Source organism: Schistocerca serialis, chromosome 4, assembly GCF_023864345.2.
Source record: "Schistocerca serialis cubense isolate TAMUIC-IGC-003099 chromosome 4, iqSchSeri2.2, whole genome shotgun sequence".
NCBI lineage: Eukaryota > Metazoa > Arthropoda > Insecta > Orthoptera > Acrididae > Schistocerca > Schistocerca serialis.
Window position 1 is genome coordinate 394,471,749 of NC_064641.1, and position 18,524 is coordinate 394,490,272.

Here is an 18,524-nt window from a genome sequence, read left to right on the forward strand (position 1 = left end):
TTAGAAATTATAACCATGAAAGGTCACACAAAAGGATGTGATTTTGTGGATGCAATTAAAGAATTTGTAAAAAAAAATGTCTTACCTATGAGCAAATTAATATCAGTATGTACAGATGATTGTCCATCAATGATGGGCATCAACAATGGTCTGATAGCACTGATTAAGAAGGAATGGAATTTGCCAAATTTACTCTCCATTCACTGCTTACTGCATCAAGGAAGTTTGGTATGGCAAATTTCAAATACCAAATTGAAGAATGTTATGCAAATGGTTATAAGTGTTGTAAATTTCATTTGTGCCCGTGAACTTAAGCACCAAAAATTTAAAGAACTTCTGCAGGAATTGCAAGCTTGTTACAGTGATGTTCTACTACATACTGCTGTCAGATGGCTAAGACAAGGAAAAGTGCTGGAACGGTTTGCCAACTTGAAATCTGAAATTATTTTATTCTTACAACAAAGTGGCAAAAATTATCCTGAACTTGATGATGATGAATGATGGACACTTACAGCTTTTTTGACCGATAACACAAAAGTTCAACACACTTAACATGGAATTACAAGGACCAAACAAGATAACTGGGCACATGACTAACAAAATATTTGCATTTGAAGCCAAACAGCAATTATATATAAATGAACTCTTAAGTAAAAGATCTGTCTAATTTTCCAACTGTTGCTATGCTCCGATTAAGCTTAACTATCGCCAAAACTATTTACCAAAACATGGAAGAATATTTGGAAGAAATAAAAGACAGATTTGCAGATGCTAGAAATATTCGAAGCTGTTTCATTCTCGCAGAGAACCCTTGGCATGTTGGACATAATGATCTCAAATTATTCTGACAATTTGGATTTCCTAAAACTAATATGCTAAATGGAATAATCGAACTTCAGCATTACAAACAGCTTAAAGCTCTGTTTATAGAACATCGTGAAACACATGTATGCCTAACAATTATAAAAATTTATGAGATTGTGCACAGTTCATTTTAACACTATTTCCTTTAACTTGCCTTTGCGAAGCTTCATTTTCCAAAATGAAGTACCTGAAAAATAAATATCGTGATAGGTTGTCCAGTCATTTACGAGATGCAATGAGGATTGCATGCAGCCCAAACGGCGCAGATATAGGCATAGCCAAAAAAGTCCATCACAAGTCACATTAATGAAAAATTATATATTTGTATTTACGTTTGTTTTGCAATTATTATGAATAAAAACCAGATTCAATAAAAGACCTGTAGCTTTCTTGCTGTATTTGCAGTCCATCTGTCCTTTTCTTATTATTTAAATTAATTTATTTCTACATTATTTAAAATTTTGAGATTAATGCAATTATAATAAAGTTTTTGTGGCCATTTGAATAATGTAATATAATATCTTAATAATACATCTATCTCATTTTGCGTGAAAGTACTTTAAATTTCAGGAACAAGATACATTGATCCCGGATTTGTTTTTGGCAGTGGCTCAAAATTACTAATGATTCCCTTCCTTCCCTTCACCCTTCATAAGCTCCTGCCTAACTACATGATTATTGTAAGATTATGCAAGTCATGTGAATTTTATTTTCACAGGGATAATCAAATTGGAATGAATTAGTCAGATGCACTGTATGCTTTTTTTTCAGTTTACTGAAATTTGATCAGCAACATTTTATGCAGTTTTCAGCACTTGTAAACATGGTGACAGTCATTCTGTGAAAGTCTGTGAATGGCACATGTCATCATTGACTCATGCTACCACGATTATTCCAGTCGGTCTCAACACACTATTCCTGTAAAGATTGACTAAAAATGTTATTGTTGACAACGTGACATAACTACTCGTATCCCTCATAATCTAATAGTTGTCAAACCAGCGGACAGGTATTTAAAAATCTTTTTCCACGTACTGCAGAATTTCAGTGTCATAAACATGGCTTATTGTTGTCAGCAACTGCACAGCAATGTTATCTGGCGAAGTAGTAACATACATCCAATAGTTGGGAGTGTTTTGTTTCCAAAAGTACTATTTCATTTTAACAGGTGCTAATGTTTACAGTTTCTGAAGAACGATAAATGATAAATATCCAACTCCGGTAAAGATTAAACGGCTTGCAGCTGTCGGCTGTACTTGTCTCCTCCATCAAATGAAAAATATACTGGAAGAATTGTAAGTAGGAGCGCATAAAGTTTTTCTATCACCTTTACAGGTGCCACTTGGTACAGGGTCAGATAGATTTGTCGTTGCAGTGGGAGGGGATGTAATAGTGGAAATGTTTTCGTGTGTTTCTCAGTGTTGGCAACAAATGGGTGTGTGTGCCTTGTACCAATTATCTGCTATTGTATCAATCTTAAACAAAAATGCGTTGGATTCATGAATATGCAATACAGAGACAGTCATATTCGGTACATATTTGTTACAATAAATAATTATTCGTGTGTGTGTGTGTGTGTGTGTGTGTGTGTGTGTGTGTGTGTGTGTGTGTTTTTATCCTCCACTTCCCCTCCCCCCCTAAACCCTCGGATTGATTTCAACCACACTGATACACATATTATTTTCAATCTGTAAAGAAATATTGTGTGGTAAGCAAAGGCAATGTCTTATTGTGACAGGGGAAGGTAATGTGGAGGGAGAAGGGGGAGGAGGTGGAGGAGGACATGGATACATACAGGGGGAGTGTGAAGTGCACAGATAAAGAGGTGAACAGATGGTGTGTGATGGGAAAGTCGAGATCGATGACAGAGAGTGAGGGAAGGAAGAGAGAATAACATTAGATTGAAATAAACACATATCTAGCCAATGCCAGGTACCTCATCTAGAATGAAATAAAATTATGGCTGTTGTAGTTCAGTCAAGTGAGTTGAAGAATAATGACTTTCAAAACAAGTAGAAAACAGTTATGTCTCATGTTACATAATACATTTAAGTATAAGTCCATTTGCTGTTATTAACCATCTGTTCAAAAGACAATGCAACAACATTTTGTTGGGGAGTTACAGTGTTACAATTTATAGGTCACAGAGTGGCAACAATCAAACAGAGAACATTCTACACGTGGTAGTCCAAATGGTATCAACTTTAACAATAAGTGCTAGAAAGCCTGGGGCAAACCACTCGCTTCTTTACTATAGCTAGCCTATTTAGGTGGTTTGCCAGTTAATAAAAGGAAATGGAAATCTGCGGCCCAAGGTGCCACACCATATTGTTAGATTTGACCCTTTACGACCACTTGTTTAGTGCCTTCATTCAACAATCACATGAAAGGTGACCTCATTGTGATAATGATAGTGGCTGGTGCAGGAAAAACCCTGGACAATGACAGGGTGTAGAGCATACCTGGTGCATGAGCAAGGGGCCCAGGAGCACACTCTGGGAGGGGAGGGGAGGGGTGGGGAGGGGAGGGGAGGGGTCGTGGGAGGGGAGGGGAGGGGTGGGGAGGGGTGGGGAGGGGTCGCGGGAGGGGAGGCAAGGCGAGGGGAGGGGAGGGTAGGGGAGGGGAGGGGTCGCGGGACCGGAGGCGAGGGGAGGGGAGGGGAGGGGAGGGGTCGCGGGACCGGAGGCGAGGGGAGGGGAGGGGAGGGGTCGCGGGACCGGAGGCGAGGGGAGGGGAGGGGAGGGGAGGGGGGGCGAGGGGAGGGGAGGGTAGGGGAGGGGAGGGGTCGCGGGACCGGAGGCGAGGGGAGGGTAGGGGTCGCGGGACCGGAGGCGAGGGGAGGGGAGGCGAGGCGAGGCGAGGGGAGGGGAGGGGAGCGGAGGGGAGGGGAGCGGAGGGGAGCGGAGGGGGAGGGGAGCGGAGGGGAGGGGAGCGGAGGGGAGGGGAGCGGAGGGGAGGGGAGCGGAGGGGAGCGGAGGGGAGGGGAAGGGAGGGGAGGGGAGGGGAGCGGAGGGGAGCGGAGGGGAGGGGAGGGGAGGGGAGGGGAGGGGAGGGGAGGGGAGGGGAGGGGAGCAGAGGGGAGGGGAGGGGAGCGGAGGGGAGGGGAGCGGAGGGGAGGGGTCGCGGGACGGGAGGCGAGGCGAGGGGAGGCGAGGCGAGGGGAGGCGGGACGGGAGGCGAGGCGAGGCGAGGGGAGGCGGGACGGGAGGCGAGGCGAGGCGAGGGGAGGCGGGACGGGAGGCGAGGCGAGGCGAGGGGAGGCGGGACGGGAGGCGAGGCGAGGGGAGGCGGGACGGGAGGCGAGGCGAGGGGAGGCGGGACGGGAGGCGAGGCGAGGCGAGGGGAGGCGGGACGGGAGGCGAGGCGAGGGGAAGGGAGGCGGGACGGGAGGCGAGGCGAGGGGAGGGGAGGCGGGACGGGAGGCGAGGCGAGGGGAGGGGAGGCGGGACGGGAGGCGAGGCGAGGGGAGGGGAGGCGGGACGGGAGGCGAGGGGAGGCGGGACGGGAGGCGAGGGGAGGCGGGACGGGAGGCGAGGGGAGGCGTCGCGAGAGGGGAGGGGTCGCGAGAGGGGAGGGGTCGCGAGAGGGGAGGGGTCGCGAGACGGGAGGCGAGTGGAGGGGAGGGGAGGGGTCGCGGGACGGGAGGCGAGTGGAGGGGAGGGGAGGGGAGGGGTCGCGGGACGGGAGGCGAGTGGAGGGGAGGGGAGGGGAGGGGAGGGGTCGCGGGACGGGAGGCGAGTGGAGGGGAGGGAGGCGAGCGGAGGGGAGGGGTCGCGGGGAGGGAGGCGAGCGGAGGGGAGGGGTCGCGGGGAGGGTGGCGAGCGGAGGGGAGGGGTCGCGGGACAGGAGGGGAGGGTTCACGGGAGTGGTGGGGGCCCAGGATGGGAGAGTAGGGGAAGGGATGGGAGGTAGGTGGAGGGGAGGCGAGGGTAGGTGGAGGGGAGGCGAGGGTAGGTGGAGGGGAGGCGAGGGTAGGTGGAGGGGAGGCGAGGGTAGGTGGAGGGGAGGCGAGGGTAGGTGGAGGGGAGGCGAGGGTAGGTGGAGGGGAGGCGAGGGTAGGGTCCCGGGAGGGGAGGGAGGCGAGCGGAGGGGAGGGGTCGCGGGACGGGAGGCGAGCGGAGGGGAGGGGTCGCGGGACGGGAGGCGAGCGGAGGGGAGGGGTCGCGGGACGGGAGGCGAGCGGAGGGGAGGGGTCGCGGGACGGGAGGCGAGCGGAGGGGAGGGGAGGGGTCGCGGGACGGGAGGGGAAAGGAGGGGACGCAGGACTGGAGGTGAGGGTTCACGGGAGTGGTGGGGGCCCAGGATGGGAGAGTAGGGGAAGGGATGGGAGGCATCTGGGGTGGAGGGGAGGCGAGGGTAGGGTCCCGGGAGGGGAGGAGCCCGGGAGGGGAGGAGCCCGGGAGGGGAGGAGGCCGGCAGGGGAGGAGGCCGGCAGGGGAGGAGGCCGGGAGGGGAGGAGGCCGGGAGGGGAGGAGCCCGCGAGGGGAGGAGCCCGCGAGGGGAGGAGCCCGCGAGGGGAGGAGCCCGCGAGGGGAGGAGCCCGCGAGGGGAGGAGCCCGCGAGGGGAGGAGCCCGCGAGGGGAGGAGCCCGCGAGGGGAGGAGCCCGCGAGGGGAGGAGCCCGCGAGGGGAGGAGCCCGCGAGGGGAGGAGCCCGCGAGGGGAGGAGCCCGCGAGGGGAGGAGCCCGCGAGGGGAGGAGCCCGCGAGGGGAGGAGCCCGCGAGGGGAGGAGCCCGCGAGGGGAGGAGCCCGCGAGGGGAGGAGCCCGCGAGGGGAGGAGCCCGCGAGGGGAGGAGCCCGGGAGGGGAGGGGAGAGGCCGGGAGGGGAAGGGAGAGGCCGGGAGGGAAGGGAGAGGCCGGGAGGGAAGGGAGAGGCCCGGGAGGGGAGGGGAGAGGCCCGGGAGGGGAGGGGAGAGGCCCGGGAGGGGAGGGGAGAGGCCCGGGAGGGGAGGGGAGAGGCCCGGGAGGGGAGGGGTAGGCCCGGGAGGGGAGGGGAGAGGCCCGGGAGGGGAGGGAGAGGCCCGGGAGGGGAGGGAGAGGCCCAGGAGGGGAGGGAGAGGCCCAGGAGGGGAGGGGAGAGGCCCAGGAGGGGAGGGGAGAGGCCCGGGAGGGGAGGGGAGAGGAGAGGCCCGGGAGGGGCCCGGGAGGAAGGGGAGAGGCCCGGGAGGGGCCCAGGAGGAAGAGGAGGGGAGAGGCCCTGGAGTGGCCCAGGAGGAAGGGGAGGGGCCGGGAGGGCACGGGACAGGGCCGGGAGTTGAGGGCACGGGACAGGGCCGGGAGGGGAGGGCACGGGACAGGGCCGGGAGGGGGTGGGGAGGGGCTGAGGCCCGGAAGGGGAGCTGAGGGGGCCCGGGAGGGGAGGGTGAGCTGAGGGGGCCCGGGAGGGGAGGGGATCTATGTGGGCCAGGAGGGGAGGGGAGGGGAGGGCAGCTGAGGGAGCCCGCGAGGGGAGGGGAGCTGAGGGGGCCCGGGAGGGGAGGGGAGGGGTGATGAGGGGAGGGGTGATGAGGGGGCCCGGGTGGGCAGGGGAGATGAGGGGGCCCGGGAGGGGAGGGGAGGTGATGGGGCCCGGGAGGGGAGGGGAGGTGATGGGGGCCCGGGAGGCGAGGGGAGGTGATGGGGCCCGGGAGGCGAGGGGAGGTGATGGGGCCCGGGAGGCGAGGGGAGGTGATGGGGCCCGGGAGGCGAGGGGAGGTGAGGGGACGCGGCAGTGGATAGGAGGGGACGCGGCAGGGGAGATGAGGGGACGCGGGAGGGGAGGGGACGCGGCAGGGGAGGGGAAGGGACGCGGCAGTGGAGGGGAAGGGACGCGGCAGGGGAGGGGAGGGGGCCCGGGAGTGGAGAGGAGGGGAGGGGGCCCGGGAGGGGAGAGGAGGGGGGAGGGCCCGGGAGGGGAGAGGAGGGGAGGTGGCCCGGGAGGGGTGAGGAGGGCAGGGGGCCGGGAGGGGAGAGGAGGTGAGGGGAGGGGACCCGGGAGGGGAGGGGACCCGGGAGGGGAGAGGAGAGGAGGGGGCCCGGGAGGGGAGAGGATGGGAGGGGGCCCGGGAGGGGAGAGGAGGGGAGGGGCCCGGGAGGGGAGAGGAGGGGAGGGGACCCGGGAGGGGAGAGGAGGGGAGGGGACCCGGGAGGGGAGAGGAGGGGAGGGGACCCGGGAGGGGAGAGGAGGGGAGCGGACCCGGGAGGGGAGAGGAGGGGAGGTGGCCCGGGAGGGGAGAGGAGGGGAGGGGGCCCGGGAGGGGAGAGGAGGGGAGGGGGCCCGGGAGGGGAGGGGAGGGGAGCAGAGGGGAGGTGGCCCGGGAGGGGAGAGGAGGGGAGGGGGCCCGGGAGGGGAGAGGAGGGGAGGGGTCCCGGGAGGGGAGAGGGGTGGGGGCCCGGGAGGGGAGAGGAGGCGAGGGGGCCGGGAGGGGAGCGGAGGGGAGGGGCTGCCCGGGAGGGGAGCGGAGGGGAGGGGCTGCCCGGGAGGGGAGCGGAGGGGAGGGGCTGCCCGGGAGGGGAGCGGAGGGGAGGGGCTGCCCGGGAGGGGAGCGGAGGGGAGGGGCTGCCCGGGAGGGGAGCGGAGGGGAGGGGCTGCCCGGGAGGGGAGCGGAGGGGAGGGGCTGCCCGGGAGGGGAGCGGAGGGGAGGGGCTGCCCGGGAGGGGAGCGGAGGGGAGGGGCTGCCCGGGAGGGGAGCGGAGGGGAGGGGCTGCCCGGGAGGGGAGCGGAGGGGAGGGGCTGCCCGGGAGGGGAGCGGAGGGGAGGGGCTGCCCGGGAGGGGAGCGGAGGGGAGGGGCTGCCCGGGAGGGGAGCGGAGGGGAGGGGCTGCCCGGGAGGGGAGCGGAGGGGAGGGGCTGCCCGGGAGGGGAGCGGAGGGGAGGGGCTGCCCGGGAGGGGAGCGGAGGGGAGGGGCTGCCCGGGAGGGGAGCGGAGGGGAGGGGCTGCCCGGGAGGGGAGCGGAGGGGAGGGGCTGCCCGGGAGGGGAGCGGAGGGGAGGGGCTGCCCGGGAGGGGAGCGGAGGGGAGGGGCTGCCCGGGAGGGGAGCGGAGGGGAGGGGCTGCCCGGGAGGGGAGCGGAGGGGAGGGGCTGCCCGGGAGGGGAGCGGAGGGGATGGGCTGCCCGGGAGGGGAGCGGAGGGGAGGGGCTGCCCGGGAGGGGAGCGGAGGGGAGGGGCTGCCCGGGAGGGGAGCGGAGGGGAGGGGCTGCCCGGGAGGGGAGCGGAGGGGAGGGGCTGCCCGGGAGGGGAGCGGAGGGGAGGGGCTGCCCGGGAGGGGAGCGGAGGGGAGGGGCTGCCCGGGAGGGGAGCGGAGGGGAGGGGCTGCCCGGGAGGGGAGCGGAGGGGAGGGGGCCCGGGAGCGCGCTCCAGGAGAGGAGGGGGCCCGAGAGCGCGCTCCAGGAGAGGATGGGGCCCGAGAGCGCGCTCCAGGAGAGGATGGGGCCCGAGAGTGCGCTCCAGGAGAGGATGGGGCCCGAGAACGCGCTCCAGGAGAGGATGGGGCCCCGAGAGCGCGCTCCAGGAGAGGATGGGGCCCGAGAGCGCGCTCCAGGAGAGGATGGGGCCCGAGTGCGCGCTCCAGGAGAGGATGGGGCCCGAGTGCGCGCTCCAGGAGAGGATGGGGCCCGAGTGCGCGCTCCAGGAGAGGATGGGGCCCGAGTGCGCGCTCCAGGAGAGGATGGGGCCCGAGTGCGCGCTCCAGGAGAGGATGGGGCCCGAGTGCGCGCTCCAGGAGAGGATGGGGCCCGAGTGCGCGCTCCAGGAGAGGATGGGGCCAGAGAGCGCGCTCCAGGAGAGGATGGGGCCAGAGAGCGCGCTCCAGGAGAGGATGGGGCCAGAGAGCGCGCTCCAGGAGAGGATGGGGCCAGAGAGCGCGCTCCAGGAGAGGATGGGGCCAGAGAGCGCGCTCCAGGAGAGGAGGGGCCCGAGAGCATACCCCAAGAGTGGAGGGGACCTGGGAGCAAGTGGTGGGCAGAGAAATCCTGAATAATGTCCTTTTATCCATGATCATTTTCAAGGAATGACACTGCAAAATCTGTAGAATTCATCAAATTTGTGAAATGAAAACTTTAGTGCAGAGTAATAGTACATCAATATATTCCAATGGAGATATTACAAAAAATCATCATTAGAAACTTTGTTTGCAAATTTTAGTTGTACAGTCCAAACCAACACATGCGGATGAATTGTGAATTTTTTTAGTGTTATTTAACATAGTAATAAGGGAAATGGCAGCCTGTCAGTTGCTACACTTGTTATAGGCAGTACACTGGGCTTCAATAGCAGTTTGCATCAGGGACCGACAGTGTTGAGTATCCTGTTTCTATAGAGATATTTGCATTTACCCCAGCAGTAAATTTATAAACTACGTGGCTGATACTCCTCATACAGATACAGCACATTTCAGTGTGACTCCAGAGAATGCTGCAGCCACTCAATCCATTTAAGGAGAAAACCAATGCAAATCTGTGCGTCAGATGTAAATTATTGTAACTGCATAAATGATGATTTGGAAATTTTTATCACATGTGGCTTGTTTAAGTCTTACCTTTCTAGAGGTAAATTGTTACATGTGTGTATTTCACAGACAATAATTTCAGCAATACGATACTATGCAAGCAGAACCCAGAAGTAAACAATGGTAAGTGAACATAGGGCAATGGAGCCCAAAGTAGTACATCGTGCTCCTTATGGTATTGGCTGTTATGATAATTTACCTCTAAGTGATATAGTACTTCTGCATTACCAAATGAATCATCAATCACATGCAAATAGGAAACTGTTGTAGCTTTTGATGTTCGGAGCAGTATTTTATGATGGACTCATCGAATAAAATGGATTCTTTCAGTTACTGAAGTAAAAGAATCATGGGATTAGCAGTAAAGTTAGAACAGGTAAGCAAATGTGTATTTCAAGTACTTCAAGAATTAATATTGTGTCCAACAAATTCAATCCAGACTGTACGATATTATTCATTGTATGTAAAATAACAAAGCTATTAATATACATTCCCCGATTTAAGATAATAATGATCTGGATGCTTATCGCTAGTCAAGAGTATTAACATCGCCGAAACACAATGAGCCCAACACAGTTATAGAAGCAGCACTTCCTTCCGATGAAAATGATTGGTTAGAATACACAAAACTGACAACTGGAATGCTTGTCATATGATATATCAAGGATTACACCTCTAGATCTTGTAGTGTGTCACATTTGCATCCAGCAAAATTCATCACATTTGCATAATAATTACTAATGAAATGATACTGAGAATGGACTGGGTGTTGTGACCTTATGCCAACATTATTGATGGAATCAATAGGTTGCTAACAAATGAAGAATCCCAGGTACACAATTTTCAATATTAATTTTGGTTGATCATGTGTTGCATTTATGTAAATGTAACTAAATAAACTTTCTTTGGACTACGAAACACTGCTATTTAAATTTGACTAATGGTAACTTTAATAATTTTAAGTTGTATTAATTTGGTTGTTTCCTTATGTTTCTTAGTCTCCATCTTTCCCACTAGTGGCAGCTGAGGATAAGTGTATAGGGTCCAACCAAGTAGATAACTCTGATCATGATGACATTGGCAGGAAATGCAACTTTAAATAGACAGTGAAGAGATCAAATGCAATCATGCTGAGGCAGAGGATTCTGGCAGTGTTGTTCCCTTTAATCATGTAATACCACAACCCTTTTGGAATCTTGTATTCTTTTCCATTCTCATCCCCACTCTCCCAAAGAGGGAATATGTGTAATATCAGTATTTACATCACTTTAAACTGCTGCTTTGATTTTGTTTTTTCTGGTTATCTGAATTTGAATAGACTGAAGATTTTCTTTTGTAGCAAATTAGTAATTTGCACTAATTTAAGCTACTCTTTTGACATTGTTTACATTGGGCCTTACCAATATGCAGAATGAAGGAAACATGTTGGATTAAAAGTTGATGTACCATCACAATTTGTACCTTACACAAACTTCAGGCACATGATAGGAATAATTTTGCTATGGAATAATTTTGCTATTGTAATTATGGAGTAAAGTTCTGATATGTCTATTCATCGAAAGACAGCTATGAAACTTCCTGGCAGATTGAAACTGTGCGCCGGACCAAGACTCTAACTCGGGACCCTTGGCTTTCATGGGCAAGCGCTCTACCAACTGAGCTACCCAAGTACGACTCATGACCCATCCTCATAGCTTCAATTCTGCAAGTACCTCATCTCCTACCTTCCAAACTTCACAGAAGCTCTTCTGCGAACCTTGCAAGAACTAGCACTCCTGGACGAAAGGATATTGTGGAGACATGGCTTAGCCACAGCCAGGCTTCATATCAGCCCACACTCCATTGCAGAGTGAAAATCTCATTCTGAAAGACAGCTACTTTTATGTATTCAAACTAACAACAAATCTTATCCCTAATAGAAATATAAAATGATAATTTTTCAGTCAGAATTGAGCATTCTCACGTTTTAATTGGTGTTAGTTAATGGAATTGTAATTACGACTATATAGAAATATAAAATTTTACTCATATAAAATTTAATTAATTGAATCTAGACCTTTCAATCAATAAAACTAATCTCTCTGTTCACCTGAAAATGACAGAGTGATTATCCTTTAAGTAAGTGAAATTATATATGCAAATTAACAAAATACATTGTTGCAATGATAAACCATGTAATTTATAGTCTTAATAGAAACAGATTCTCTCCTGTCTTTGTATGAAATTACTCACATGTAAATTTCTATGTAATTTGGGAAGATGAATGTAAAAGTTTTAATTGTTAAATATTCAAATTTAATATGTAACAATGTCAGTACTTGTTTAAAACCACACAAATAGAAGCGATTTGTACACCGCCATATGTCAGTCTTAGGCCAGTTAAAGTTAGTCTGAAGTCAATCTTACATCAGTCGTGAGACAGTTTTAAGTCAATTTTACACACGTAGATCGCTGCCAAACATCTAGCATGCGAAATAAAACTGTTTGTGAATGAGAAATGCTGGATTTTTTTTAACTATTGCATGATTCCCGAGTGGTGATGTAGTAACATCAAGATGAACCTATGGCAGCATTAAGAAGCACCACCCGGGATAACACAAGATACGTATTATTTGTTTGGTGGATGATATCCGTAATATGATGTGGTATCTTCATAAACATATTTCTGAGATGTAAAATATCACAAATGCTTTCATTCCGTAATATTATACAAAAACATGCATAAAGACCGAGTACACACAGAGACTAATAGGGTATGATATGAAAAGTAAGACTCTTCATAAATGTCTATTTGGCTTACTTTACAGGCAAGCTGCTGCAGCCAAGATTTTGCTGCCCCTAAATTTAGTGAAACGCCGCTTACAACAGGTTACCTCTGACATCCAGAAATATGGATGACACAAACTGTAAACATACTCATGGATTAACATGACCTTACATATAATGCTATCCAGTTTTATGAAATACCAGCAGGATGGGTTCCATGGCAGCTAACTTCTGAACTGAATTGATAATTCACGTGAAGAACTTCTGCATCACATTGAAGAATGGGATTGTGGCTATCTAGGATAGTCTCTTAGATCAAAGCCAGGCCTGCTACCTCCATCCAGAAATGGAGAGAGTAAACAGTGAATGTACCAATTCTCATAACAAACTTAAGATACTGCAAATACATGCATCTGCAGTGATAATTATGCTGACCTTCTGGTTCAAATGAACATCATATCTGAGCACTACATGTGATAATGAACCCATAGCGTGAGTCCATCACATTAAGATCCAATAAATTAACTTCAGCCTGTAATCAGTGTCTGCATGTATTCTGGCTGACTTTCACTGAATGTTAGGGAGAGAGAGCTTTGTGCAAAATGTCACTACGTGCATATCAGTTATGGTACACTTTGGTAAACCCTGAGTAATCACAGTACGTACAATACCATTTCCAAAATAAATAAAGTTCTCTCAACTCCTCTCTGTGACGGACAAACAAGAACAATAAATATTGTTGCTGACAGAGAAAGTAAAATGTGGAATATCAGTTGCAACTGAGTTAAATAAATAAGATATAAAATGAAACTTTTTATAAAGAATGACAGTTGAGCAGGACCTTGCAACACGTATAAGCGCAGAGACTCATCCCTCTCATGAAGTTTACAAAGTGGATTCCATACTTAAATATCAATTTGCAGACACTGTGTATATTCATATGACAAGATGACAACCATTAAACCTACCAAGATAAGACTTGCAGGTTGAAGGAAAATTTAATATTGTGATCATCATGGTCATTAGAGACTGGACACTAATTAAGAGTACACATCATAAAGCACATAAATTAGCCATAGTTTTGTTCAAGAAACCATTCCATAATTTGCATTAGAGTGATTTAGTGAACCATAGGAAACCTAAATGAGAACTATCAGGCAGATTTATTTAAACTCTGATCTGCGAAATTTAAGTACAATGTCTTCTTAACCACTTTGTTAGGTAGGTAACAGAAAAGCCAGCCCAGCTCTTAAAAGAAGGGTTAACAAATGAACAGAAATTGACCGATCCAATATACTATGAGAGAGGACATGTTACAAAAGGCAATATGCCAGTACTCTAGTCCTTTATTTGAAAGGAATGTTATGTCACACTAAATCAAAGACAAGGTTTTGCAGCAGTCATGAAGAATTCATTTACCTGAGTCAGTCCTTTGTCATGCATGATAATGTAGTGAACTCGCTAGGAAATATTATTGTTACTGCCATCAGTCAACGTACCACAGTACTAATTTACATTGATCACCTACTGTTTCCTGTGTTTGATGAGCCTATACTGCCACCGCCCCCCAGTACCATGTACAGGGTGACAATTACTGAATATATGAAAAGAAGATCAATTAGTTACAAACTATGGTATGCACACACTTTATTCAACATGTATACATAATTACAGATATTCAGATTTAGGTTATGACATGTTCGATATGCCTGCCATCATTGGCAACGATGTGGTGCAGAGGAACAGCGAAATTCTGCATGACCCGCTGGACGATGTGGTTCAGATGAACAGCGAAATTCTACACAACCTGCTGAAGTATCGGAACATCAATGCTGTTGATGACATCCTGAAAGGCTGGTTTTAGCTCAGCCAAGGATTTGGTGTTATTGCTGTACACCTTGTCTTTAATATAGCCCCGCAAAAATTAGACGCATGTGTTCAAATCTGGAGAATATGGTGGGGCCCAGGCCAGTGACCTCTGGGTCCCCAAAGTGCTCCTCCAGGGCATCAAACACTCTCCAGCTTCAATGGAGTCTCCCCAAAGTGCTCCTCCACGGCATCAAACACTCTCAAGCTTCAATGGGGTTGAGCTCCATCTTGTATGAACATCTTGTCGAAATCAAGATCACTTTAGATAACAGACATGAAATAATCTTCCAAAACCTTGACGTATGTTTTGGTAGTTATAGTGCCATCCAGGCGTATCACACCAATTGGCCCATGACTGGACATTAAACACCACACAGTCACCCATTGATGGTGAAGAGACTTCTCCACCGTGAAATGCTTCTCAGTCCCCCAAATGCACCAATTTTGCTTATTGATGAACCCATCCAAATGAAAGTGGGCTTCGTTGCTATATCAAACCCTACAGAGAATACTAATTCCCATCATGCCTTGCGGTCAACTGTGAAGTTGGAATGTCCTAACGCAAACCGTTTAGAAGTTATGATAATTTTATTTTACATACGTCAATAACTATCATCCTGTACATATACTAACTTAGACAGCCAACAAACACTTTTCTGTGAACTATACTTGCAACACCTGTCTGCAGTCCTATGGCTATCTAACTCATCGTCCTATTGGCAAGGTGTTATCCTGCTTGCTAAGAAATAAATTGCTAGCTTCACAGACAACTGCTTTACACTCTTTAGTTTTTTTGTTCTCCTGACTATATTACCACTGTACCACAATGATTAGTAACACTGACTACTGACAGAGTCCTGGGCTAGATTCCTCAGATTATTCTGTTGCAGAAAGGTCTTTATCAGGGTGATCAAAAGAGCAGCAGCTTCAAAGTATACAGCAGTTGGCAAAATATTGACCAACAGATGCACTTGACACAGTCTGTGCACCTTACTTCATTTCTCAACACTTCACAGTAACATGGTTACCCTTTACATTTCACATTACTCCTTTCTATGTTTATCTACTGTCAAGTGCACCCACATAAATTAATTCTTACTACAACAACTACATATAACACAAATGCACAAAATGTTTTATGAATTCAAGCTACAACAACTATAAAAACAACACAAATGCCGAAAATTAAATGGAGTGCCTAGCAATTAAATTTTAAGGGGTATTTTACATTTCTTTTATTAAAAATACTTCCATCAAAACTAAACAATAAATAAGTAAATTGAAGGGCCACAAAGAATGTTACAAGTCCCATTTTTTATTTAAGCTATACACTATTTAATTACTTTTTATACACTTTTTTATTACCTGGTTCATGTTCATCAACATACCTCACATCGCCTTTCACTTCCAACAGAAGTTCCACTATCACTGCCAAGTTCCACACTGCAGTGTTCAATCTGTATGAAACCCTGTATTACTGGAATAACCCAAAGATCAGCTAATGGTGTCTGAAATTTGAAACATTATTACCCATGTAATGAAACGTGCGACAAATACTCTGCATCTAAATGTTTCAAGTATTTGTCATTACAATGAAGCTAATCTGTGTGAAATACAAATTTTAATCATGCAAATTTAAACTGAAAACTCTGCCCCAAAGCAGTCATAAAACAAATTTGGTCAATATCATTACAGTTTTAAAGCTTTTATTCAAAAAAGAAATCGATGGTAGCAGAGAGACAAACTGAAGCCATCTCAACCGCTCTTCCTGCCTGTCACCTATCTCTCTCTCTCTCTCTCTCTCTCTCTCTCTCTCTCTCTCTCATCCCACCTGCCTCCCCCCACTTCCTCCCTATCCCACCCCACACAACCCCCACCCCACCACAAGCCACTTGCCAAACTGCAATCCTCTGGTATTGTGTGTCCAGCCGGAACCAAGTAGAGGCATAGGTGGTGTGTGTGTGTGTGTGTGTGTGTGTGTGTGTGTGCGCGGACGCGCAGGCGTGTGCACACACACACACACACACACACACACACACACACACACACACACACACACACACATGTACTCTAGCTCGAAAACAGATTACTCCAAATGCTAGCATGTTTTGTTCCTTTCTTGTGTATGCCTGTCAATGACTCAAAGGTTCCATTTTTGTAAGTGGTCTCCTTTACTCCTAAAATATTTACATTCTACCAGAACTTTCCTACAAAATGTTATCATTTATTAAAACTTACGAGTTTCATGTTTGTTGAATATAATAAATCACAGCATATTTCGAGCCAGAGTTCACTAAAACACACACACACACACACACACACACACACACACACACACACATTTTCTCAAACATTTATGACCTGGGACAATCTGCAACCTGTTGATTACTAAATGTGGTACATTGTGTCCTTAGTGGAAACAGATGAAATATTAACTTTTATTACAGTTTCCAGTGTGCAGTGTTGTCAGGATTCAGAGAAAATTGTGAAAGGTAATTCAGCAATAACTCCAATCAATGGTAAAACAGTTCCAACAAATGTAGTAGCCACTCTTCTCTTTAAGTGTAATTTCCTGTGTGAATCAACAGCTATTGTTTTAGTAAGGTAGTTAGTCCCTACAAAGCACTGGAACTGTGGAAATATGGGTTAAGAATTTCCACCAGTAAAAATGAAAACTGCACCATCAATGTTAACATTTTGTTTCCTCTAGCTATAGTACCAACCTCAAAGAGGCTAGCCAAGCTGCAATTACAATGAATAAAGAAGTTGAAAAAGTGTGACAGAACAACTGTTTGTTCTCATCTAGGAATTTTATCCAGAATTCCACTTGCAAAACAGTGTTCTGACTAATGCAACAGCAATCAATCGAATTCTGTCTTTGAGATCAGAAAACCTCTTGCACACAACACATCTGCCATCTCTAAACATATTTTCTCTTCTTAAAAGTTAAGTTTTAGTTGAAACACACGTAGTTCACAAAAAGGGAAATACATAGAAAATTTTCACAGAAGACTTCTAAACAAAGTTGGAAACATGTCAACCAATGCACTGTTCAAGATCAGTATAATTTTCCTTGTGAATAAATAATACTTTGAAAGCTGAGGGAAACAAATCAAGGAAAATGAAAGTTGGATGAAAGGAATAATATTCTATTTCAAGTAACCACTTTGTGCTTTTGTATAGCACAAAAAAAGTAAATGTAATAATTAGAATATTTTTGGTTTTCAGGCAACGTCAGTAAGTCAAAATTCTTTGGACTCTGCTTCCATGCGAGTCCCATTAGGTGGCAATTTTAATTTCTAAAAGTGACAGCTATAAAAAATGTGAGAATTATAAATCAGTTGACATAAAGAGGTTTTATTTACCAACTGCTTCCTCAAAAAGACTAAGAGCACATACAAAACATCCTATATTAAATCAAAAATTGCAGGAAAAATAAAACTAGTGTTTTAATAAATTTAAATTTTGATTTTTTTCTGTTTGTCAAGTTTAGGCATCAGGCATCATACCAATTACCTTTCCTGCTCACAATAACTATCAGTTTTACTCAGTTATTAATTTTTGTGTGGTCATTGTTGACTAATACAATGTCATTGCCTACACAGTGTATGTATTAGCCAGCTGTCTCTTAACAATTGCAGGAATTCCTTAAAGAATTTGTTCTCCAGATGAACTATTACAGGGCTCCTGGCAAGACTGTTACCAACAGCTAATCAATCAAGTTGCTAGTATACTTAACCATAAAACATAAAATAGTTTAAGTCCTTGGCCAATTCTAAAAAATATAATCAATTACACTATTTCAGCCGTGTTCAGTTTCTCTGCCTAATAAAGCTCCTCCTGTTAATTTGTTTCTGTTACTGGGTTATCTGTGTATATGATTACAATATTTAGTGACACTAAAGTAGCCCCTTTTGGTGTAATCACCGGTTTGAGGTTGTTCTTAATTTTCTAGGGTCGTTCAAAAATATATGCAAGCTTTAAGCTTGGCATTTATTTTGTAGCTAAGGCATCTGATACTGACTTCAGTCAGCCATATGGGTCTCTCTACCTCAAGCAACTCGTGCAGATGACCTGCATACTAGTGTATTGGTCCAACTTCAGAGTGCAATACAGCAGTGATTATTGTGGCATGGAATCGACAAGTCTGTAGAAGGTCTCCACAAAAGCGTATGGCGCCATATGTCTACCTACAGATAATGCATTTCATTTAAATTGTGATCTGGTTGTTTGAGGGCACAGAGCTGGTGCCTTATAGCATCCCAGAAGCATTCCATCTGGTTGCATTCAGTGAATTTGATGGCCAAGACATCAACATGAATTCACTATCATGCGACCAAAGCAATAATCTGACCTCCTGACCTGGACTATTATTCTGCTGGAAGATGCCACTGCCGTCAAGGACGACATCAAGCACAAAAGGATGCTGTGGTCTGTAGTAATGTTAGAGTGGACCTGTAATGTTGTCAACAAACTAGTAGAAGGGATAAAAATAAGAGAGCAGAAGACCATTGTCAGCTAAAATTAATGGCAACAAGG

At 48.8% G+C, this 18,524-nt stretch overlaps 1 protein-coding gene across 1 annotated transcript in view; it reads right to left on the reverse strand.

Annotated features, from left to right (window-relative positions):
• The window catches only part of LOC126474913 (phosphatidylinositide phosphatase SAC2), a 373,240-nt gene that overhangs the window by 291,065 nt on the left and 63,651 nt on the right, over positions 1-18,524 (reverse strand). The window contains exon 4 of the mRNA XM_050102409.1: positions 15,374-15,493. Coding sequence (XP_049958366.1) covers positions 15,374-15,493 — 120 coding nt within the window. The remainder of the gene's footprint in view (positions 1-15,373; positions 15,494-18,524) is intronic.